The 25,081-nt window shown below is 42.4% G+C and overlaps 3 protein-coding genes across 4 annotated transcripts in view; 1 reads left to right on the top strand and 2 right to left on the bottom strand.

Annotated features, from left to right (window-relative positions):
• Window positions 1-416: 416 nt before the first annotated feature.
• On the bottom strand, window positions 417-13,717 carry actr1b (actin related protein 1B). The gene is made up of 11 exons (XM_085792628.1): window positions 13,528-13,717; window positions 12,057-12,121; window positions 11,138-11,213; window positions 9,297-9,422; window positions 7,736-7,860; window positions 3,779-3,995; window positions 3,593-3,685; window positions 2,542-2,716; window positions 2,345-2,406; window positions 2,208-2,248; window positions 417-957 (listed from the first exon to the last, which is right to left on the bottom strand). The coding sequence occupies exons 1-11, from the start codon at window positions 13,573-13,575 to the stop codon at window positions 855-857; spliced, it is 1,131 nt and encodes a 376-aa protein (XP_085648754.1). The 5' UTR covers window positions 13,576-13,717; the 3' UTR covers window positions 417-854.
• A 613-nt stretch (window positions 13,718-14,330) lies between these two features.
• marchf5l (membrane-associated ring finger (C3HC4) 5, like) overlaps window positions 14,331-25,081 on the top strand; it is a 253,777-nt gene continuing 243,026 nt past the window's right edge. The window contains exons 1-7 of one of the 2 annotated variants that reach the window (XM_085792624.1): window positions 14,336-14,468; window positions 15,619-15,702; window positions 16,226-16,428; window positions 17,338-17,468; window positions 17,603-17,774; window positions 18,655-18,821; window positions 20,177-20,390. In XM_085792624.1, the coding sequence (XP_085648750.1) occupies window positions 15,674-15,702; window positions 16,226-16,428; window positions 17,338-17,468; window positions 17,603-17,774; window positions 18,655-18,821; window positions 20,177-20,356 (882 nt within the window). In that variant the 5' untranslated portion in view covers window positions 14,336-14,468; window positions 15,619-15,673 and the 3' untranslated portion in view covers window positions 20,357-20,390. Of the gene's footprint in view, window positions 14,469-15,618; window positions 15,703-16,225; window positions 16,429-17,337; window positions 17,469-17,602; window positions 17,775-18,654; window positions 18,822-20,176; window positions 20,391-25,081 lie in introns of those variants that run through there. The other variant, XM_085792625.1, reaches the window with a different exon arrangement.
• The window catches only part of LOC146976856 (NACHT, LRR and PYD domains-containing protein 3-like), a 13,986-nt gene continuing 12,402 nt past the window's right edge, over window positions 23,498-25,081 (bottom strand). Inside the window, exon 13 of the mRNA XM_085792626.1 lies at window positions 23,498-24,385. Within this exon, the coding sequence (XP_085648752.1) occupies window positions 23,853-24,385 (533 nt within the window). The 3' untranslated portion in view covers window positions 23,498-23,852. The remainder of the gene's footprint in view (window positions 24,386-25,081) is intronic.

Here is a 25,081-nt window from a genome sequence, read left to right as displayed (position 1 = left end):
GCTGTAAACGTGGAACCGCTACAAAAAAAACAAAACCGATCAAGTCTTCTCCGACCTTTCGTTTGGTTCTGAGAGGAAACAACAGCAACGTGCAGAGACATGGAACGAGTCGATGACAGAGGAATTAACCGCATTTACTTGAAGCTCCCACCTGTGCAGTTTGGGCCTGTTGTATCATCTCTACATATTATTATAATAATAATAATAATGATGATAATAATAATAATAATATGAATAATACCAGTGGTTATTGAGCCGACGAGCACGAGACGCTGCTACAGTCTGATCGAGCTAATCCCAGTCTGATCCAAAGAGAAACAAAACAAAAAAAAACTACAACCTGGACATCAAAAAAAAAATCTAAATCTTCGGTTTTGGAATGGAAATTTCAACAGTAGCAAAAAAAAGAAAGAAAAGAAAAACATTCATGTTTATTGACACGTTGTCATGATATTCTACATCTTCCTTCCAGGGCCTGAAGCCGGAGAGACTCAAGTCAGACAGGACGAGTCCACGGTGCCGCCGCCCGCCACTGTGGATGTCAGCTGTGTGTGTGCACGTGTGTGTGTATGTGTGTGTGTATGTGTATGTGTATGTGTATGTGTAGGGGGGAGGTGGAGGGAGGGGGGGTGAGGCGATGGGTGCGGTCACCGTCACCCTGACAGCAGGAAGAAGAACGAGGGAGGAAGAGGAAGAAAAAGGAAACGAGCACACAATAAACGTGTGTGTGTGTTTCTTTGGGTGGGAGGGGAGAGGAGGGGGGGGGCAGGCTGACAGCGGTTTAGAGAGAGAGAGGGGGGTTGGGGGGGGGGAGTGGGGGAGTCTCTGACAGTATGATGGGGGGAGGAGGGGGACTAGAAGGTCTTCCTGTGGATGGCACGTGCTCTGTCCTCCTCGTACTCTCGCTTCGACACCCACATCTTCTTAAAGGTGTCGAGTGACGCCAGGATCGAACCACTGCAGAGAGAGGGGGGGGGCGGGGGGCAGGGGTTAATACAATACAATATGAAACAAATAACTAGGAAAGTCCGTTAATATCGGCCCGATATTAGCATTAAAATTTAACATCTGTCCATATCATTATCGTTTTTTCTGTCGATAATGAAAACCTGATAACGTAGCGGCGGACCATCGCTAAAGGACAATTCTGGGGGCAAATTCAACCTGGGGCTCTAGTTTCCTAATAATTTAGGTCTATCCAACGTAAGCAGGTGTTGCACTTCCGGTGAAAATTTATGTTTACGTTTCCATGGTTTCGGTAGTTGCGGTAAATGCATGGATTTTTTTTTTTTCCAATGAAAATCTGTAAAACGCATGGATCATCACACCAGCTTTTAACAATAGATATCACACAAATTGACATCTGTGTTAAAAGCCAGTGTTAATAGATCCATGCGTTTACCGCAACTATGACAACGACTGAAAACCATGGAAACAGAAACATAAAATTCCACCGGAAATGCAAAACCGGCTTCCGGTTTTGACCATAGATGACGTTCGGAAACTTGTGGATAAGAAGGATTCTGAAGATTTTCGTTCGCAAGACTTCGTATTCCAGCTCCGTTTACAAACATGTCGGCTTTCTTGAAGTAAACAAACCCCTCGGTGTGCATTTGAGTAGCCATCTGACACTGTCTGTGAAAAAAAAATGCGGTTTTGAGGGATGTAAACAGTGGGGACAGACACAACTCCCGCAAAACAGGGGCAATTAAAAAGAAAATCTTCAAAGTCCTTCTTTTAGACCTAACATAGTAGGAAACTAGAGCCCCAGGTTGAATTTGCCCAGAATTGTCCTTTAATTATTGCAGCCGCCGCTGCTTTAGACACACAATAATAGTTCACATGTTCTCACTACACGGCATGCTGTTCGGTTGTAAACAAACACACATGGCGATGGTGCCACAGCTGAACTACACAGCTGTTACATGATTGGCTGTTTCAATGTTCGTGTGTCACTCCCCGATTTAATCTCTGCTCCGATCGTCGCCATCACGCATGTTGTAGCGATGCAGACAGAGCGCTTTGTGTGTGTGTATGTGGCTTTCTTTCCCTCTGTGTGTGTCTGTCTGCCCGTGTATGTGTGCGTGTTTCTGACAGGAGATGTTAACAAAAAACCTGCATATCGGAAATCGGAAGTTAACGTGCTGGACAACATCGGCATATCGGACATCCCTGTAAACAAACTAATGAATCAGTTGAGTTCTTACCCGATCCATGTGGAGTAGAGCCTCTCCTGGGGGGCCGAGATCTGAACAGAGAAACAAAGAAACAAGGTCACAGGAGGTCAGAGGTCAGAGGTGAGGTCAGTTAGTAGTTACTTTCCCCAAATAGTAACTGGACTCACCTTGATCTTCACGTCTTTGGGCGCCAGCTTCTTCACCTCAGTTAGTAGTCTCTCCCCAAAACCTGCAGGAGGTGAAGAGGAGTCAGTTTTCATCATTCTGACTATTTTGTTCTTATTTTTTGTTTCTTTTTGTCTTGTGTTTTTATTCTTGACTTGTAAAATTGATGAATTGAATTAAACTGAATCCCTCCTCCCACCTTTGATGAGTGTGGAGCCTCCACACAGGACGATGGTGGAGAAGAGCGTGCGCCTCAGGTCCATGTCAGACTTCTGGATGGCGTAGGCCAGAACCTCGTGGATCCCCGAGCTCTCGTCTCCGATCAGGTCGGGTCTGAAGAGCAGCTCTGGAGCTCGGAACCGGGCCGGTCCGATCTGGAGAGGAGGAGGAGGAGGAGGAAGAGGGGGAGGAGGAGGAGGAGGAGGAGGAGGAAGAGGAGGAGGAGTTCAGGGAATGTGGGTCACAGAGGAACTTAGCTTTAGTTTGATTTATTTGCAACATAAAAATCAAGGACAGTTACAAAAACAGAAATGAAACAAGAACAGAAAGTGTGGGGGAGGTTAAAAACCCTGTATGGACTTAAATACAAAATACCTCCCTGAAAAATACACAAAGATTCAAAAATAACTCAACAACAACAAAAAAGAAAGCAATACAAGTGCCTTATAACAAAAAAGAGTTTGACCTAATGATAAATATACTAGGAAAGGAAACTATATGGAGTCCTGATTTAAGTCTGGACTTGAAATTTGAGCTGCAATTAACGATTATTTTCATAATCTATTAATCTGTTGATCATTTAAACAATTAATTGATTAGTTGTTTGGTCAATAAAATGTTAAAAATATCAATCAGTGTTTCTCAAACCACCAGACGACGTCCTCAAATGTCTTGTTTTGTCCACAAACCAAAGAGAGACTCAGTTTATTTTCATAAAGGAACAAAGAAACCAGAAATATTCACATTTAAGCAGCTGGAATGAGAGGATTTGGACATTTTCTCTTAAAAAACGACTTAAACCGATTATTAGATTATCAAAATAGTTGATGATTAATATAATAATCCATTATTGTTGCAGCTCTAGTTTCTTAAATGGAGTGGCAGATGGAGACAAGTAAATTAGAGGAGGTGTGTCATCTAACAGATCCCTTTTGTGTGATGAACCATGTCTGTCAGTCAGTATATAAGTCATAATGTCCTGGTCCAGAATATGAAACAATAACTGAGGTGTTGGTGAAGCAGTGACTCACATTTAAAGTGCTTCCATCGGGGAGGACGTACTGAGCCTTCTCTGTTTCTAGAGTCTCGTCCTTCTGCGGGTTGAGGGACAGGTAGCAGGCTCTCTGCAGAGACACAGAGACACGGGTCCAGTCAGAACCGGTTCACAAACAAACGGCTCACCTGTCGTTTCCTCCTCCTCTGTCTCTGTCTCTCACCTCTTTGACGGTGCGGACGACCTCGAACTCGGCCGACGTGTTGAAGTTGTATCCTTCTTTGCGCAGCAGCAGGCGGAGGTAGCGGGACACGTCTCTGCCCGCGATGTCCACGCGCATGATGGAGTGTGGGATGGCGAAGCCCTCGTAGATGGGAACCACGTGGGTCACGCCGTCGCCCGAGTCCAGCACCACGCCGGTGGTCCGGCCTGTAGCGTACCTGCAGAGGACAGACAGACAGAGACCAGGTGAACACATGACCTCAGACTGACCTTTGACGTTTACATGAACAGCTGAGTCGAGCATCTCGTCTGAGTTTACTTATTTTGCATGAACATATCATTTAAAATAGTATCATACAATTGAGATGTGCGAAGAGGGTGTATGAAACCCAAAAGGGCATATATGAAAACCTCACCCATGAAGAACATTTTCTAAAAACAAACTTGTTACTAGGGTTGTTCGGTATACCGGTACTAGAGTGGTACCGGGGTACTGACGCATTTAAAACGGTACCATACTGCGCTTAGAAGGGACCGGTACTTTCATTTTGCGCCGCCGGCAGCGGTGACGTCGCCGCGTGAAGTCGCCGCATTGTAATTTGAGCCGCGGCAAGCGAGTGAGCGAGTCACAAAAGAAGCAAGGTGCTTTTTTTTTATTACCGTTACAGCGCCACCTGTCCACGTGCCTGTGTTTGTGTGTGTCTGTGTGTGTGTGTGTGTGTGCGCGCCGCGCGCGAGAGAGACGGGCCGCCACAGACTCGTTAATTAATGCAAACAGCTGGCTGATAAGTTCGTTTTTACCGCGGATCACCACTGGCATGCTCTCTGTCTCTGTCTCTCTCTCTCTCTCCCTCTCTCTGTGAGTGAGTGAGTGAACAGCGCTACGCGGAGATGAATTAACGGAGCGATATTGCGTTGATGGGGGGGTGGGGGGGGCTTGGTCTTGATTCTGTGGCGCTGCATATGGGAAACAATAGGTGTGTGTTTGTGTAAAATGAACATTTGTGTTTCATTCTATAAACTACTGAGAACAATTTCTCCCAAAAATTACAACTGGTCAAAATAACAAAAAATGATGCAGTGTTTTCAGACCTCAAATAACGCAGTTGATAATCATTTTTAAACAGACCACTAATGATTTAATTTAGAGTTCAGTACTGATGCATATGTTATAGTTCTAAGATTTTCTATTAAAATAAAGTCAATAATGACATTTTTTGTGTTCTCTTTTTATTTGGAAAAGTACCGAAAAGTATCGAAAAACATGTTGGTACCGATACCGGTACCAAAATGTTGGTATCGTGACAACACTACTTGTTACAAGTAAAAACAAGAAAATAAGGAATAATTAAATAACATAATGAAAAATAAGTAGAAAAAAGTTAGTGATTATACTAGGGCTGACCCCAAAAATTCGAAGCTTCATTCGTTGCCATGGTAATCGATCATGAAAGTCTGTGATCGATTTTTTTTGCTTTGTTCCTTTTTTCCTTTTTGACACCGGTTCTCATCGGCAATTGTTACATTAAAATGAGGCATCCTGGGGGCGGTGCGTGGCGCAGTGGTTAAGGCGGCCGCCCCATGTAGAGGCTACAGTCCTCAATGCAGGCGTCCCCGGTTCGAATCCCGCGTCGGGCAGACCTTTCCTGCATGTCATTCCCCCTCTCTCTGCTTCCCCCTTTCCTGTCTATCTCTACTATGGCTATCAAATAAAGGCATAAAAAGCCAAAAAATATACTTAAAAAAAAAAAAACTTCCTGTTTTTAAAAAAAAAAAAAAAATGAGGCATCCTGGAAACCTGCCTGATTTTGGAGATATGCAGTGTTTATTTGCCATTACTTTCATTATTTCCGCTATGATCGCGCACCCCCCCCCCCGTTACAGTCGTCGGCCTAGATTATACAGTGAATATAGGGAAAAAGGAAAAAATACATAGTTCTGTCCTTGTCCCAGTTTATAGTTAGCCTGGCTCTCGCCAGACCCTTGTAGTTCCGCAAAGCTCCACCAGAGGCGCTACGCTCAGCTTCACACAAGGGTCTGGACTCGAGGCCAATGCAAACTTCTTCCCCGGAGCAAAAAATAATGAACCAATCAGGATCGCCGGGCGGGACTTTCTGAGGTGTGACGTAGCGCTGAAGCTACTGTTTGAGTCAAACAACAATGGCAGCTCGCAGTGAGTGGCTGAAGTAGCACGTCAACAAGATAACGGACAAGTGGTTTATCCAATCACATACAAGATTTTTTTTACAAGGCCCCGCCTTCTGAAATGAATCGCCTATGGAGCAGTCCCAGACCCTTGTGCGGAGCTCAGCGTAGCTTTGCGGAACTACAAGGGTCTGGCGAGAGCCAGGCTAGTTTATAGTGTCTCCTATTCAACACTTGGTGACGATATGCGTCGTTTCAGCAGGTTAATACTCACTCCTTTCCTGTTGACTTTTCTGTCACTTAGTAAAGAACTGGATATAAGAGTTCAGTTCTCAACTAGAGTTCCTGACCGATGCACTGGTCCAGGCTGAAAATACAAATGACTTTGGTCGGGGTTTTTTGGACGTTTCTTGCATTATGTGTCGTCTCTACTGTCTCTACTGTGAAACATGCGCACATACACAGTCCAGTTCCAGTCAGATAAAGGTGAATACATGAGGAAGAAAAACAGTTTCCAATCACAACATCTGGGAGTTTTAGTCGGATCTCTGGAGACGTCCAGTCTGAGTCGGACCCCAAGGTTGAAAAACACTGGATTAAAGCTGTAATTTGTTCTTTTCAACCGTCATGTAAACGTTCTGAGTCAGTGTTGTCTCTTCTCCTCCAAACAATCAAACAACCTGGTGCCAGTGATCAGATGAAGGTTACTGTAGCTTGGCAGCTTCTGCTACTTCAGCAGTTAGACAAACGTAATCAGATATTCATCACATCTGTGTTTGTCTCTATAGACGTTGGCGCTGGTCTGGAGCCAGTTTTCAGAGCCAGGAGCCGGCGTATGAGGGACGTTTTGGTCTCAGAACAGGAGAGATACTGACTTCAGCCGTCGCTACAGAGCAGCTGACTCTGGATCAGTCTCTGAACCACAGCAGATTTATAAAATATCAGATTTATCAGGTTCTGATGCAGCAGCAGGTAAATAAATTATAGAAAGGAGGAACCAGCTCTGAGTCGGACTGAAGGACGTTTCTGTCAGTTCATGTTCAACTAAACTCCAAACTTCATCTACAGCTTCATCTGAAATCCTCTGAGTAGAACATGACTGATGTGGGATTGTGTTGTTGTTTGTTGTGCGTATTTTCTTACCCTTCACTGTCTCTTTTAGCCACAAAGCGCTGGCTGGTTTCATTTCATTTCTACCACTGGTATAAATGACAACAAAGTCATTCAACTCAATTCAATTCAATTCAATTTACTTTTTGGGGCTGATGTCGATATGAAGGAGTAAATGATCAGCTGATAACGGATCAATCAGCTGATTTTCCTCACACGCATCTTTCAAAACGGCCAAATACGGTTCAAACTGAGACTAATCTGTGTTGGAGGTTCAACATGTTACTGTTTAACAATCAATAACTGTGATTATTGATAACGTCTTAATTAAATCAACATTGATCAGTAGAAACAGGTGAAAAATCTCTAATCCAATAAATAAAGACATCCCCCTCTCTAGTGCATCGACCAATGAGAGGACAGCATTTCTACAGTCTGTACTTCACCTGCAGAGATTAAGCTTTTCTTATCACTGACACTGAGACGACTCTGATCAAGTTATTGATCGGTCAGTTCATCTATTAAACACCGAGTTACAGCTACAGACGGAGGCTCGGACGGTGACTCAGCTGTGACTAAGTGAATGAACCGATTCCTGACGTCACGTTCACAGACGATGAATCAGCAGAAAGTAGTGGAGGAGGAAGAGGGAAAGGAGGAGGAGGAGGAAGAGGAGGAAGAGGAGGAGAGATCAGAGTCTTACAGGCTGAGCACGGCCTGCATGGAGATGAAGAGCGCCGGCACGTTGAAGGTCTCGAAGAAAACCTCGGCCGCCTTCTCTCTGTTCTTGCTGGGGTTGAGAGGAGCCTCGGTCAGCAGCACCGGATGCTGCCACACACACACACACACACAGATGGACAATCAGTATACAGCAGTGTGAGGAGGAGCAGCAGGTGTGTGTGTGTGTGTGTGTGTGCGTGTGTTTGTGTGCTAGGGGTTGCACAGACTAGTCGCTGATCATGTGACAGTACAAGAGAAGAGCTGCTTGAGACAACAGCTGTACGCGCGCTGAAAATAATCCCTCACCCTAATTGATTTAAATTGTCTTCTATTGCTGAATTCACAGCCTTGGTAAACTTGGTTATTAATTTTATTCTAGGTGAGAGTGTCCAGAGTGAGGATGTGGATGATCGTGAGGGAGAGCCAGTAGTGGTGCCATGGATCAGTGTTGATCCGTGATCGCTCCGCGGATCATTGATGAAAAAAAAAAGTAGCATGTAACACTAGCGCACCGTTTTTCATTGAAAAAAAAAAACACAGCAGCCGAATAAGCCAGCAATTTAAAAAAAAAACTACTTGGCAACAACCAACCAACCAGGATCGAAAAACAAAAACTGTGACTGAAACTGTGACTGAGCAGGACTGTGATGGTGACGAGGCCTGTGTGTCGTTTTCCTCCATAATCGTTTAACTGACAGTAGCTACAGTATTTTCTTTTGCACTTATATAAGAGTGTATAGGACGAATCTCCTTGTTGTTTACAACTACTTCCGGGTAGAAAACCAGCATGAGAACAATAGTGACGGACGAGAGTTTCACTATATATATCTACTTTTTCATGTCACTATATCACCGTTTAGACTAATCTGATGTTTGTAAAGTCTATAAAACCAATGATTGGACAAACATTACTATTTACGTGTGCACATTTTTGTAATTAGTCATGGTTATCAGAGATTAGCCGGGCTAACGGTTAGCTACCTGTTTAACTTTAATAACTCAGTGACTCAATAAACGCTCCATGAAAAAATATTTTCTCCAGCGGATATCTGAGTTACAACATGATTGAGTTATCTGGAGTAGTTTCATGTCGTGTCCCACAACGGGAGGGTTTTAACAGCTGACGTCCTGCTGTTAGCTTAGCTACTGCCGTTAGCTTAGCTACCGTTAGCTGTCCCTGTCAGCTGCAGCCACTGATGCTTTCTAGACACTGTGATTCCCCCAAACTGAATAAATCCAACACATAGCAACACAAAACACACACACAGAAATAGTAATGTTTCTTCAATCATTTCAGATTTGTCTAAACGGTGATAGGGCGTGAAAAATATGATATATATAGCTAAACTCTCGTTTGTTACTATTGATCTCATTCAAATTACGTGCTGGTTTTCTACCCGGAAGTAGAATGTAAACAACAAGGCGATTCGGTCTATAGTGTGTACATTAGAGTCGACTTTAAATAATCTGAAGTCATGCAACCCCTATGTGTGTGTGTGTGTGTGTGTTTGTGTGTGTGTGTGTGTGTGTGTGTGCTCTCTCACCTCCTCGGAGAAGGTCTGCAGCTGCTCCTTGGAGTAGACGTACTGCCAGATCCGCTCCATGTCGTTCCAGTCCTTCACGATGCCGTGCTCCATCGGGTATCGAACCGACAGCAGGCCCCGGTGCTCCTGAAACACACACACACACACACAAACACACTGGGTGTTAGTGAGCTGGTAAATCTGTAAAAACAGTGTTTGTTAAATGTTGGAGTCACATGTTGTGAGCGGAGCCGCGGTGGGAACACGGTCACATGGCGACAGCTGGACTACAGTTTGCCAGGAGGCTCATGGGAGATGAAGTGGAAGGTGGGTGTGTGATTATTATGGGATGTGATGGAAACGGGGCAAGTCCACACTAGAGCTGTCAGAATCAACTTCGCTATTCAAAGTAACAGAATTTGAATTATTTTAAAAATGAGCAAATTAACGTCATGCGATGAGACGTTCTGGGTCGTAAACATGTTGATAAAACAAACTATTTAGTTATTGTTGTGCAGCTCCAAATATACAGCAGAGTTTTATTAATTGCTCGTTTATTTGGCTTCTTTTTTTTTTTAATCGATGGATCCACAGAGTGTGCCGATCTGTGGAGAGCGATCTGAACGGATCCATTGCATCGCTACTTCTAATATTTCAATTTTCCCTTCTTTAAGTTTTATATTGAGTTGGTAAAACTTAAGTGTGTTGCATGTTACGTAACAGATTTGGTTGGAATGCCCTTTAGTGAACGTGGGACGCAATAATAAGCTGGTATATAATGAGCTAAAAAAAGAAAACATTCAAAATTTGAATATAATTTGAATATTTAACACAAGAAGTGTTAGAAAATCAAATCTGATTTGGGGAGAAGATCGACAGCCAAGAGTAATCAACATGAATAAACACAACTGACACAATAAGTTAATCAATAGGGGTGTGACGATACACTCATCTCACGAGACGAGACACGATATTGGGTTCACGAGACCGAGACGAGATTTTAAGAAAAACTACAATGACAAAATATATGACTGGACCAACAGACTGACAGACAGAGAGTCGCGGCCGCCACAGAGTCGTTAATTAATGAGAAACGCTGGATGTGCTGGTTTATAAGTTTCGTTTTTACTGAGGAGGAACTATGAAGAACTCAGCTGTGACTGAAAAGCACCGTGGAAAGGGGTGCAAAGTAATGATAACTGGTAGTGGAAACCCTGCTTTTCATTGTTTTAACCATGGATGTATTAGATCCATGGTTTTAACATAAAAAAAAAAAAAGAATCTCGCGAGACAGATTTTTAACGCAACGAGAAATATCGTCGAGTCACTCCCTTTCAATTAATAATAATAATTATTAGACAGTACAGATCATTTTAACCTCCTGTCCGAACTCTCTTATTCATCCGTGTGCATCCTGCATTCATCATCAGCTTTTTATTTATTCATCCCTTCAATATCAGAGCTGTGTTGCTGTTTTCTTCTTCTTTGTCTTTTTGTTGTTTGCATATTTCCTGATATTCTGCTTCACTACTTTAATAATCCAACTTCAGCCTGGGCATGAATATTTCACAGCTCTGTCAGAGTGTCATTGTGACGGCTTTAAGTGTGTTTATCTTCCAGTAAAGTCACTGTCACAGCTTCAGAAGCTCCTGAGAGGAGTCGGGTCTGTCGGTCCAGACTAGAGCTGTCTGCTTCTGCTTCTGTTTCTGAATAAAAAAAACTCTCTCCTCATCGTTGTCTGGGTAAATACTTAGAAAAAGCAAAACGAATCACTTCATGATCATTTTCTTTTCTTTTCAGTGGCAATGATCAAATCAACAACCTCCCACTGAAACCGTGACTCAGCTGTGGTGTGTCTTTACCTCGGCCTTGGGTCCGATGAAGAGGTCTCCCTCCAGGGCTCCTGCCATCACGCGCACATGCTTGGGGCGTCCCACACTGCATCACACACAGAAATAGACAATATTTAGTCATTTAGTCGTCATGCAAACTAATGTTTAAAGCAGAGACACAAATCATATGAGACTGTGTTAGAGCATAAAGAGGAAATCAAATAAACCAAATCATTAATAACTTCTACAAACAATCACATCTGTGTCAGTATAACCTGCACAGATTTGCTCTTAATGTGGTTTATTTATAAAGTTGTGGCTTCTCATGTTTAATTAAATTGTGTTTCCAGTATCAATATCACCGACTCTGATCAGATTGTTGTTGTGTTTGCTTAAGGACTCCCTAAAGAACTTCATCCTGATGTAGGCCTAATAGTCAACAATCAATCAATCAATAATCATCATCAGAGTCACATTTCAAGCAGAGATGCGTCTTAAATGTCATTTTCAGTTGATATTGTACCACTAAATTGAATTGATTTTTATTGTCACCGAGGGGCAACTGGGTTTACAGCAACCGCCTTCACAATCAAACACATAAAAACACTCAAGAAGAGTAAAAATAGTGTGAATACAAAAATATGTCATCAATAATTTAAGATAATATAGGCTTCAACTACAGCTGATAACAGCTGATGGAACAAATGATCTCAGATATCTGAACTGTCTAAATATGTTTGAGATTCAGACTATTGATCGGAAGACACATAATATGTGAATGAATCATCTTTGGTGGGGAGACTGAGCCACTTTCTGCCCTATTAATAGTCAAAAAGAGGATTTATTAACCAAAATAATGAGATAAAATGTCAATAATTAAAGTATTTCCTGCAGATTTCCATGCTCCCTGTATTGTGAGTGCTTTGGGAAGAGGTCGGGACACACTTACTAGTTAGGAAAGCAGTATTTGGGGATCTGGTCACCTGCAAACCCAGCCTTGATGACCCCCGAACCCTGAGGAAGGAAAGAGAGAGAGTTTGACATTTAGGCTCGACATCACATCACATCACAGGGTCTTAGTTGTGGCTGAAGTCAGAGCTGCAGTGTTTCTTTAATCTCTGTGTAGAGCGTCTGAGTAAAGAGGGAGGTCATGAGACACAGCTAGAGGCCACCGGCAGTCACACACAGCAGAAAACACTGTGTCCTACATCCTCCACTGCTCTCAACAGACACTTTGTCTTATATCAAATAAATAAATAAATTAAAAAAAACAGACAGTTCAGTTTCTGCTGCATCAATCTGAGCTTCTTCACTAAACCAGCTCAAAGCCCAAGCCAAAACCACACCTTCCTTGTTATAAACTGATTTCTTGTCTCTGTACAACATCTATGTCACATCTGTCTGTCCATCCTGGGTGAGGGACCTCTCCTCTGTTCCTCACCCTCAGGTTTCTCCTGGTTTTTCCTCATTAAAAGGTTTTTTTCTTGGGATTTTTCCCTCAGTGGATGTGAGGGTCAGAGGCCAGAGGATGTGTTCTTATGTTATGATGCTGTGTAAAAGCCTTGTGAGACAAACTGTGGGGTATACAAATAAAAGTTGCCTTGCCTTTGCTCCTGAACTGTAAAATAAAAGAGCAGAGGCTGGTGCTGCATTCATGGCAAAATGGGAACAACAGGAAACTCTATCTATTATTACAGTATGACTTCCTAACGCATTAACGCCAAGGTGGTTAGCTCTGATGCTAGCATTGTAGACACACAGTAGATACATATTCAGAATTAGCTCAATTTTTTGAGGTATTTTTTTAAATGAAAAGACATAAAAACAGAGAACAGCTCCTATTCCCAATGTTTTTAAACCGTCTCACGTACTGCAGGTGGCCGTGAACGCACCGGTTCTCCATACAAAGCCCACTGTCTAGTCTAGTCTATGCTAAGCTACACAAACACAAACACAACAGTGTAGTAGAGCTTATTATGGCTCCATGATGGGATTGACTCTCCCTCAGCTCGGCTCGGCCTGCTATGATAAGTATTCATCATCAGCATTAACGCGGTGGATGATGATGATCCGGCTGCAGCGGTAGAGAGAGACAAGCTAGCCGGTTTTAGCTAACGTTACCCGGGGACACGTCAAAGAGACGCCGCTCGCTAACTACAGCTGTTAGCAACCGAAGCCGGGTACATGCACGTTGGGGTGGGACCGAGTAAAGCCGTGTTATTGTCCTCTGGCTTCGGTGTGTTTAACTAAAACGGCGGCTAAGCGTCAATAAACCGCTGTTTTTATAAGCTGTAACACAATAGTAACCGCAGCTAACGGCTAACTTAACGTTACAGCAGCCAACGGTTCCCCACCCAGCAGCAGCGGCAGCGGCCTCGGTCGGTTTGGGTGTGGAGGATGAATGACATCATCATACTTACATTATCAATCACAACCGGCTGGTTAGCTAAAATGTCATAGGACTCCATGACGGACTGGGTCTTCGAGATATGTTTCTATAGATCCGTGCAAGTATTCGTCCCCGTTTTAGTGTTTTAATCATGTAAAAAATAACGCCCAGTCACTCAGCACTCCGCACTCCGCCGCTCCTCTGTGTACTGCTGTCCGCTGTCCGCTGAGGGCCGGCCCCGCCTCCTGCCGCGGCCGCCCAATCAGCTTCGAGGATTCGCTTGACGGACAGAAGGAGTGACCAATCACGGCGTTTATCAGACTTAGACACATGCGTACTGGGTTTGCTGTCAACGAGAAAGTGCAGCAGCATCTTTTTTGTCAAACCCGTGGACATAGGACTGCACCCAACGATCCCGTTTCGATTAATCGATGAATTATCAGAAAATAGTGAAAAATACGCGCCCGAGCTTCTTCCAATACAATGCGGTCGAGGCGTTTCAGTCACCAAGTCTGCCGATATTTCGTATTATTCAAATTAATGAGCAATTAAATTCACCTTGTAAATAATAATAAATATTCATCATAGTCATAGTGTGCTCAGCTTTGTTTCATATGTCCCCCAATATGTTCACTTGTATCTACCTGAGCAATAATGACAACATGTGTAAATACAACGATGGCCATTTACAGGCAAATGTAACGTTTATAGTGATTCTGATTCTGATTCTAGGTCGCATTTTCACGTTTGACATTAAACATTCCCACCTTTTCCCCTACACCCTGAATGCAACAACGTGCGCGTCACAGCCGCAGGCGACCAATCGGAACGCTGATGAGCGGAGCAGGGGGCGGGACTTCTCTCTTCTCTTGGCCAGAAAGTTATCGTGACCGCTTTAGCATAACACGGCGTTTTAGATCAGATTTAACTGTCAAAACCAACTATTTATCTGTGTGTACAGTCATTTTTCAGGTAAGTGACCTTTAAAAATTAAAATTAAAAGTATTAACGTGAGTGTCATTGGTCTGTTTTGTAAGGGGTGAGTAATATTATAGTTTAACCTAGGTTAAGTAACTAGCTTCATGTTGAACTCAAAGCTAAAGTTACCAAGCTATCACCTGTTAGCTGCAGCTTTGTTTTGAGGTCATAGCAGGTGCATTTTTTAGTCTAAAGAGACAAAACTACTCACCATGACTCAGTAGGTTTAAAACTGTTTGAGCTGGAATTGAAGCTGAATAATGTCAGAGTCATTTTTACTATTGGTTTCAATTCACAAGAAACAGAGTTGGTGAAATACTCTTTTTCTATTTCTAAGGTAGAGATTGAGGTTCTTGTACTTTTCTTACGGCGTGACACTTATTATGAACTCATATTCAAAGCTTTATGAAGAAGTAATGATCAGATTAAGACGTGAAAGAAAAACCTATAATTTATGACACTGTGTTGTATTGTGACACAGGTAAATAAAGTCTGATTAGAGTGTTTCTGCACAATTTTTTGATACTCAAAGTCCATTTTACTGATAATAATTTTACTTCAGCAACATTTTGATTGCAGGACTTTAACTTGTCATGATGAATGTTGAGACTAGAATATGTGCTGTATGTCCACCTTACTTATTATACTTTTAATAAAAGATCTAAATCCTTCAACCACCACTGGGATGTAAAGAAATGAAAAACTTGCATTCAAAATAACACAAAAGTAAAAATACATAAGTGTTGTCACATGTATTTCAAGTGTTTATCACTATGCAGAATGGTTCATGTCAGAATTATGTTTATAATATAATACAGTAAACTGTGGTTTAGTTCACAGACTTTAAATGATGATGGGATGTTTTGTCACAGAGTAACTTGCAGGTCTTATTTGACTTGTAAGAATTTAGCTGAGGACAAATTTAGTGTCACTGTTTTGGTTTTACCGCAGCTATATTCAGAGCAAAGACAAGACAAGACAGGTCTGTCTGTTTGTGCAGCTCATTTCAGACACTGACATGTTGAAGTGTTTGTCATCAATCAAAGAACAAAACTAAAAGTTTGTGTTAACATTACACCACTGTAGTTTAGCTATCTAAAACAAAGCATTATAAAGTGTGTGTGTGTGTATGTTGGTCCTGCAGGTCTCGGCTGCTGGCTGTGACGGGTTCATGAGAGCGGAGTGTGTCCAGCTCCATCATGGCTCTTGCTGAAGAGCAGCCGGAGAAGTAAGAGCTCATCACATATCACATCACATCAGGATCAATGTATTGTTTCCACAGTTACACTTAGAGACCGGTCAGATGAAGTCTGTTTGGGGGAACTGGTCCTTTAATTCATAATAGGCTAAAAAATATAATGTTTACAAATTGTATTTTGTGAACATAAGTGTATTTTCTTTGTTGCTGCTTCACCTGCGTTTAAACTTCTGCTGTTATGAAATCTTAAACTTGAAATGCTTTTTTAAAGGGTTGTACTGAAAGTTTTTAAACTGCATTTTAAATTATTTATTGTCAAATTGTTCTTTTCTTTAATGTGGAATTCTGCACTTTTTAGTGGGTCCTTCTGGTACCACTGCTAGCATGGAATAAATACATCATATCAACACAGAAACAGAAGTGGCTGTGACAAACAAGTGGATGTTTTTCCACCAAAACTCACTGATTTTCTTTGAGTTTATTGATCTATTTAATCAAATCCATATTGTATAGTTTACATTTATATTTACCCATTCTTGTATGTGTTGTGCAGACACTGCTGGGTGTGTTTCGCCACAGAGCGGGACGACCACAGTGCGGAGTGGGTGAGCCCCTGCCGGTGTAAAGGCTGCACCAAATGGATCCACCAGTCGTGTCTGCAGCGCTGGCTGGACGAGAAGCAGAAGGGAAACAACGGGGGGGCGGTGAACTGCCCCCAGTGTGGCACAGAGTACCACGTCATCTTCCCCAAGATGGGTGAGTGAGTCACTCAGACACAATTTCCACCGACTTCGCGCGTCGTCTCCGGAGCTCGAGGCAGCTTGAGACCTGAGATCACCGCAGAACTACAAATAGTTGTGATAACAGCCGTGTATAAAGTCAGATTAAAATTAAACAACAGATCACTTTGCCTTTCTGAGGTTGATTTTCTGTCAGGCTACGTACTCTGTGCTATTTCTTTTTTTTTACTTTCTGTTTGTGTGTTCAATGTGTTGTACCATGAAATATTATGGTTTTCCAACTTATTGATTAATATTTTTTCCTCCATGACGTCCTGTTTAGCTTCAGGTCCCTCTGACTGATCAGTGACTTGTTGTTTTTGCCAGGGGGGGAAGCTAATGTTGACAAAAGCCGTCTCGATCGTCACGTAATCCCACCATTGCGTATTTATCACACTTCTTTTTTTATTAGGCCTACTGCTACACTCGTCTTTTACTGAGTTATTCTCTCTTTTTTCCAGCTGTTTTTCCTTTTTTAGTAATGTTGGGCTTTCTCTTAGCGTCACATGATCCTGCTTTGAGTCTGACCAATCAGTACAGAGTAAATCTCAAGCCCCACCGGGACATTTTCACGGCTGATCCGTGTACCTACCCCCAGGCAGGGACTCCGTTAGGCCCTGTAAAGGTTCTTGTGGGGGAAGTTCCTGCAGTGGAAACGTGGCTAAAGTGATGATTTACGATCGGAAAGGTTGTCGTTGTGTTTTTGCTTGAAATGTACCGGATTCTCTGGGCTCTGTGATCTGGCAAAAATAGTTACGTATTTTTACTGGACCGCTGGAGTTGAAATTGGGGGACAGGACTGAAGGATGTTCACCTGAGATGAACAGCTGACCTCAGGTTGTAACTCAGTGTGTGTGTGTGTGTGTGTGTGTGTGTCCGTCCTCAGGCCCTCTGGTGTACTTCCTGCAGCAGGTGGACAGAGCTCTGTCCCGGGTCAGTCCCTTCGCGGCGGTGGGCGTGGTGGTGGGGACGGTGTACTGGTCGGCCGTCACCTACGGAGCCGTGACCGTCATGCAGGTCAGACAGAGTTCACACACACACACACACACACACACACACACACACACACACACACAAGAAACACAAGCTGAGAGCGTCTCGGTGTGTCAGAGTCTCACCTGTGTGTGTGTGTGTGTGTGTGTCTCCTACAGATTGTGGGCCATAAGAAGGGTCTGTATGTGATGGAGCGAGCCGACCCTCTCTTCCTGCTGATGGGTCTGCCCACCATCCCCGTGGTGCTGGTGCTGGGGAAGATGATCCGCTGGGAGGATTACATCATCAGGCTGTGGCAGAGATACTCGTACCGACGCAAGCTGCCGCCAGGTAACCGTAGCTATAGCTGCATACGGCTCTGTAAAATCCTTTTGAATTGTTCCCAAATTCAGTTTTTTCTGTTTTAATTTTGGGGAATTTCGTGTTTTACCCATAACTCTTATTTTACTACCAAAAAGAGTGTGTTTTTAATGTAAATGACACATTAAATTAGGGCTGCAACTAACGATTATTTTCATTATCGATTAATCTGTTGATTATTTAAACGATTAATCGATCAGTTGTTTGGTTTAAAAAAAGTTGAAAAACATCAATCAGTGTTTCCCAAAGCACCAGACGACGTCCTCAAATGTCTTGTTTTGTCCACAAACCAAAGAGAGACTCAGTTTATTGTCATAAAGGAACAAAGAAACCAGAAATATTCACATTTAAGAAGCTGGAATCAGAGAATTTTGACTTTTTTTCTTAAAAAACTAATCAAACTGATTATTAGATTATCAAAACAGTCGACGATTAATTGTTGCAGCTCTAAATTAATTGAAATTACTTAAATTTATTGAGGTAACAAACAACCAACACTTTTCCAACATATTATAAGAACAAATTCAGCATGATGCAACATAACACTGCTCTGTAAGTACTTCAAGTACCAACAAAACAGAAATGCTTTTGAGCTTTGTGCCACCCAGATTTGCTTCCCTCTGTGCAGTTTTCCACAGACATATGTTCCTCTTCCACATGAAAACAGCATTTCAACCAAATTATGTCAAATCACATCCACTTTGAGCGGTCTGCAGAGCTGCGTTCAGAACCTTCCTGTTTTTAGGTTTCCTTCTTTGTCACAGTGAAACAGTGGCAGTTATCTGTTGACCCATGATGCACTGCAAACACACAGTGGTGGTGGTTTATGAACATCTGGTCTCTCCTCCAGGTAACAGCCGGTATCTGCCCCGGGTCCCGGTGGACGGGCCCAGTTCTGGAGACCACCTGTCTGTGTCCAGGACTCTGTGTGGAGCGCTGGTCTTCCCCTCCATCGCCAGCCTGGTGGGACGACTGCTGTTTGGACGAGTGTCCTCGAACCTGCAGCGAACCGTCCTGGTGAGGAGAACGTCATATTAAACATCCTACTAAACTGTGGAAACTGACTGAGCTCAGATAATCTGGTCTGGTTTTGATTGACAGCTCTACAGAACCCAACTTCCATATTAAAATCAAAGTGTCGTTACAGTCGGCCTTTTGTCATTTTGATATGCATCTGTGTGACTCAGCTGACACTTTGCAAATGTGGAGTATGGAGAAAGTATGGAAACAGGCTTAAAAATATAAATAAACTAACAATGAATCGATCAGTTGATTAGTCAAATCAGCATTAATAGTTTGAAGCTGTTTTTCATTCAGCTTCCAGTTCCTCCTGTGTGAAAGTTTTTCTACTTTTCTCTCTTTCTAAATTGTTGTGGTCAGTTGTTTAAAGACGTCACGTTAGAAAATAATCCTGTAGTTGGAGCCTGTAACTGAACAATGTGTTGAAGTCGACATCAATACTCTGTATTTAACGTAGCTAAAATAAAGATATGTAAATGAATATAGTTAATTTTTACAGTACAGTAGGTATATCTGCTTTACAATGAATGAAAGGTTTTAAATTCCTGCAGCATTTGAAGGCAGCACAGCACACACATCACATCCGTCTGTCTGCTGTGTTTACCTTCATCAGATCAGGAGGAAATGACTCCAGGCTGTCGCAGAATAAACACACACACATGACAGAGTTAGAACTTTAAAGGGATAGTTCAACATTTTGGCAAATTGGCCCGTTGCCATAATCCCTATAGTCATAGCAGAAGGTTTGTTACCTTTAATTATCGGTGCAAGCTGTTTTTAGAACGGTGGAGCAGAGCCGTGAGCTGCTCAGAGCTACACTACGGAGGCTCATGGGATTTCTTGGTTTCCCTCATCAAACTCATCAAATACACAATCCAACAACTCCACAACGCTCTGGTGGACAAGTTGTGACCTGCACATTCACCACGCTATGAGATAATAACACAACGTTACCACACAGAGTTGGTTTAGAGGGAAATTCATGCAAAACCGCTGATGCGCGTTGCCTTCAGGGACAGTTTTTCATCAAGCAGTCTCTGCATTTACCTCTAAAACAACTCTGTGTGGTAACGTTGTGTTATTATCTCATAGCGTGGTGAATGTGCAGGTCCCAACTTGTCCACCAGAGCGTTGTGGAGTTGTTGGATTGTGTATTTGATGAGTGTAATTAGAGTGTGATGCTCCGCCGTTCTAAAAATAGCTTGCACCGACAATTAAAGGTAAAGAACCTACTGCTATGACTATAGGGATTATGGCAATGGGGCAATTTGCCAAAATGTTGAACTATCCCTTTAACACAGTTTATTACTTATTGGTTAATATTGCTCCTCTCTCTCTGTGTCTCTCTCCAGGGCGGCGTGGCCTTCGTGCTGATGAAGGGCGTGTTGAAGGTTTACTTCAAGCAGCAGCAGTACATCATGCAGGCCAACAGACAGATCCTCAACTACCCCGAGAGGAGGAACGCCGACGCTGACGCTGACGGACAGGACGAGGGAGCGGACGAGGACACGGAGGACAGCGGGAACGAGTAGATGGACTCGGATCAGATGAAGAGACAGAGACAGAGACAGAGACAGATGATTTAAAAAACAAAAAAACAAACATATTTTAATTATGAAACAGGTGAGTGTCACTGTGGACGAGGAGCAGCCCAAAGAGACTTTTATTTTGAAATCTAATAACTCATTAATTCTTATTCTGTTCTCACAAAGACACTTCATAATGAAACTTGTGTAACTTTTTTCTTCTTAAACGACTTCCTAAATAAAGAAATGTGAACGTTCACCTGGAGAGTCAGTGAGTCCAGGTGTGAACCAGGATCTCACCTGGTCGGGATGTGATGACATCAGAGCAGAGGGAGGAACCTGAATCTGGTTATTATTTAAATTTAGATTTAGATCCATCTGAAAAGAGACAGGAAGTGGAAACATAGACCGACCACCAATGAGTGTTCATTATTCTCACCTGCGACGCCTTATAAGGACGTGAACACTACTTCCTGTGTGCATTAGTTAAAAAACTAAACAAAAGTCCCACTCACAGAACTTCACTGTTTCAGTTTGACTTCCACTTCCTGAGAAATGATGTCCCTTCAAAATAAAACTGCACTTCTCCATCCAGCTGCATTCAGAACCATCCATCATGTTTCCTTCAGGGTCACAGTGAAACAGTGGCGCCCAATTCCAATCCGCCCCCTAAAGACTCCTTAAAGCCCTGAACCCTCACTGACTAAAGTGACGTCAGCTCTAAGTGACAGAGTGTGAGAGTCTGTGAGGGTCCAGATGCTGTAAACATGAATGGAACAGCACTTACACACTCTCACCACATGTTACCTTGACAACAAAATGTTTTTAACTCCGCCCTTGGACCGATAATTTACCGTACTTTCAATACGCACAAGGTGTGTGAGGGGGACGGACTCAAAACAAAATATTCCTGGATCAGATCTGATCAAATCATCATCAATAATCATAAACTGCACGTTAATACTGACAGTAAACTTCTTCTTTTTTTCCCTTTCTTTCTTTTTTTTTGGCTCCTGTCCATTAACAATAAAGAGAGCGGCGGAGCTCTCTCTGACTACGTGTGTTAATTTACTTCTTTTTTTTTAACACTCGCGTTCCGACGGCATCTCATGTGTTTGACTTCACAACGCTATGAACTGTGGGTAATTCCCCTACCCAAAGTCAGCATTGGTGCTGACTTACGGTAAGGGGGCAGTAAGGGCTCATTCACTGACTCACTGACTTGATGATCTGACAACGGAACAGCCCTCACACACTCACGGACTTCCTGTGAACGCGCCTCTAAGTCAGTGAGTCCGTGAGGGGTCGGATTGGAATTGGGCCTGGGAGTTTTTCTGTATATAACCCATGATGCACTGCAAACAGGAAGTGCTCCCAGCTGATTCTGCAGCTTCCATTAGTGGAAAATAAAAAATGAACTAATTTAATGTAAAAAAAAAAAAAAATAATAATATATATATATATATATATCATCCACCTCTGTTTTAGATCTAACATTCGTTTTTTTTTTTACTTCACTTAGCCTACCTGACGTCTCCTGGTTCCTGTCGACACTTCGCTGCCTTAAACCTTTTTTCTTTTTTTTATCTCACAGATAAAGTTTCCATAGTAACAATACTTTCACCCTGGGTGGGGCTGTGGTGTTTGATAAGAGGGTGAAGCTGCTGTTTGCAAACACAATCACCGATCTCAATGGTTTTAATGCTCTCTCTCACAGGCTTTTTAACACTCAGTCTGAACCAGAACCTGCTGCAGGTGTTTCACAGTTTTATTATTGCACAGCTGCGTAGGAGTGTGAGTGTGTGCGTGTGTGTGATTAGACAGATGTTTTCACTTGATGCTCTTCCTCCTGTTGTGGAGGAGAAATAAACTACAGAACTGATTTAGCTGATGGAGATCGAGGGGTTAAAACACTGATGTATTGATATTTGATTTAAAAGAAAAAAAAACGTTCAAGACGTTCAAAAACAGAAAAGGAACCAGATCATGGGGATTAATTAGAGTATTGATTAGAAACGGTGTCGTTAACAGTTTTTATTTTCTGTCCTGGTGAACCAGTTGTGTAATAAAGCTCTTTGTAAAACAGATTCTTCACCTCCTTTTATTCTGCATTCACCCAGGTGAAGTCCAGGTTTGTAGATCAGGACCTGGACTGGAGTAAAGTTGTGATGTGATATTATAGATTATAGATTATAGATTATAGATTATAGATCAGGCTTCCTGACATTATAAAACTTGATTATCTGCAGCACTGAAGCATCGACCTGCTGAGACTGAACAAACTTTAAGTCACTGAAGTTGTTTTTAATGTGATCTGTGATGTTGCTGCTGTTTCCTGGATTAAAGTTTTATCTGTTGTTTTTTTGTTTGTTTTTGTAGCCCTGTGGTCTTTAATTTCATTCATTAAAATGTTTATGTCGTTAATAAATAACAGTTCATGAAGTGTAAATATGTTTAAAAAATGTTGCATTATAATGTGTTAAAAATAGTACTTTTATATACAGCTAAAAGTCAGAGGAAAAGAGTGGGGTTATTTAAAAAAAAATAAAAAATTCATAGGTGATTGTCAACACAAATCCCTGGGGCATGGATCATTATTACATCTTGGGGGACTGCCCGGCAGTCAAAACATTCTGGCTTGGCATAACAAAGGTGCTAACAGATATGTTTAAGGTTCATGTAGCCTACCTGTCCCATCACATGCCTTCTTGGACAATCACTGGGACATGTCAAATCAAGCTCTACACACTACTTTATGAGTTTAGGCTTTCTCTCTGCAAAGAGAATCATCCTTATGAATTGGAAGGTCAACAGTGAACTAGTTTACTAATTTGCAAATCCAATTCGTAAGGTTGTAATTAATATTTTTTGTTGTTTCAACTCAATCATGTGTTGTAATTATAGTGGTAATACTGTTTGGATAGATATGAAACAGGTAAAAGTGAACTTTTATTTTTTAAAGGGGAAGTACCAAATTTTGTTAATTTATTTCACTATCACAATTATCACAGGTAGCACCATCTTCAGACATTACATTTTTGTGGGCTTAAAGGGATATTCCATTCTGTGTTCGTCAGCAAGTCTCCCTGAAAGCCAGAGAAAAATGCAATCCTGAACAATCGCACTCTCATACTTCAGCTGCACCTCGACATCCTGAGACCGTTATTTGTCTTTTATACACTGTACAAAAACATAGCATTTATTATGTTTACATTAGCATTACATCAACATTGTTCCAAAAAGGAGACGTTACATCCTTTCAGTTCATTTCAGTTTCCACTGTCTCAGATTTCTCATTCTCTGTGGGTATGTACAAGCAGTTAAAAATAAAATGAATAAAAGCAAGCAAGCATCTATCTCTCTATCTATCTATCTATCTATCTATCTATCTATCTATCTATCTATCTATCTATCTATCTATCTATCTATCTATCTATCTATCTATCTATCTATCTATCTATCTATCCATCCATCCATCCATCCTCAGGAGAGACAGTGAGACCTACACAGGACACAGAGACACTGATGAACCAGGATAGACCCAGAACCCAGGATACAGAGGTTCAGTGAAGGTGGTGTTGAAGGTGTGGAGGTGGATCAGTGAGTCAGAGGAGACACTGTAGAAGGACAGAGAGCCAGCAGGCCAATCCACATACACTGCTACTCTGTGAGAGACAGAGGAGGAGGAGATGGATGTTTGGTGGTTGTTGTGACAGACAGAGTAACGACCATTAACACCAGAGCACCTCAGACTCCAGGACTGATCATTTTCTCCAAACCAACAGTCCTCACTGGTTCCTTTCCTTCTGATTCCTCTGTAACTCACTGATATATCAACCTGTCCACTCCACTCGACCTCCCAGTAACAGTGACCAGTCAGACCAGTTGAACACAGCAGCTGATACAAGAGGTCAAATCTGTCTGGATGATCAGGATATGGCTGATTCTCTGTCACACATGTCACCTTCCTGTTGTTGTCAGACAGTTTGAGGTGTTTGTTCACTGAGTTCATGTCCACTTCCAGTTCACAGACGTCTGATGGAGAGAACAAGACACAACACAGCTGCAGTTTATCATCTGTTCATTATCAACAACTTCACTGACAATTCATGAAAAAGAATAATTCAAACATCAACAATGTTGTGCTTTACTTCTGGTGTGGACCTGAGGATGAGGCTGATGAAGATCCACACCAATAAACACATGGAGTGAATAAAGTGTCACTAATGAAACTGGATCATCATCTTCCACTGCAGCACAAAGAAGCTCCGAACCATCTGCTTTCTAAATCTGTCATCTCCTGTATCAAAGAGCTCACACTCAGCACAAAGTTCACACCTCTGACATCAAATTACAAAGTGTTGTCTGCTATACAAGTTTCACAACAGTCTGGATGGTTTGGTCCAAAAGCTGCAAAGAGCTGAACTCAGTGTTGATGAATATCCAGTCAGAGGACTAAGGCTCCACTGACTGGTGTTAAACGCAAATTTGTGCCGGTGGCGCAGCACGGCGCGAATGACGCAAACATGTGAAATTCACCTGTTCGCGCACGTTCAAAATGTTGAACTCGGGCGGTGCGTGGCGCAGTGGTTAAAGCGGCCGCCCCATGTAGAGGCTACAGTCCTCAACGGTTTGAGTCCCGCGTCGGGCAGACCTTTCCTGCATGTCATTCCCCCTCTCTCTGCCTCCCCCTTTCCTGTCTATCTCACTGTGCTATCAAATAAAGGCAAA

This window comes from Trachurus japonicus, chromosome 12 (assembly GCF_045865225.1).
Source record: "Trachurus japonicus isolate A0001 chromosome 12, Traja_1.0".
Taxonomy (NCBI): domain Eukaryota; kingdom Metazoa; phylum Chordata; class Actinopteri; order Carangiformes; family Carangidae; genus Trachurus; species Trachurus japonicus.
Note: the sequence above shows the minus strand (reverse complement) of the source record. Positions and strands in the feature narration are given on the sequence as shown.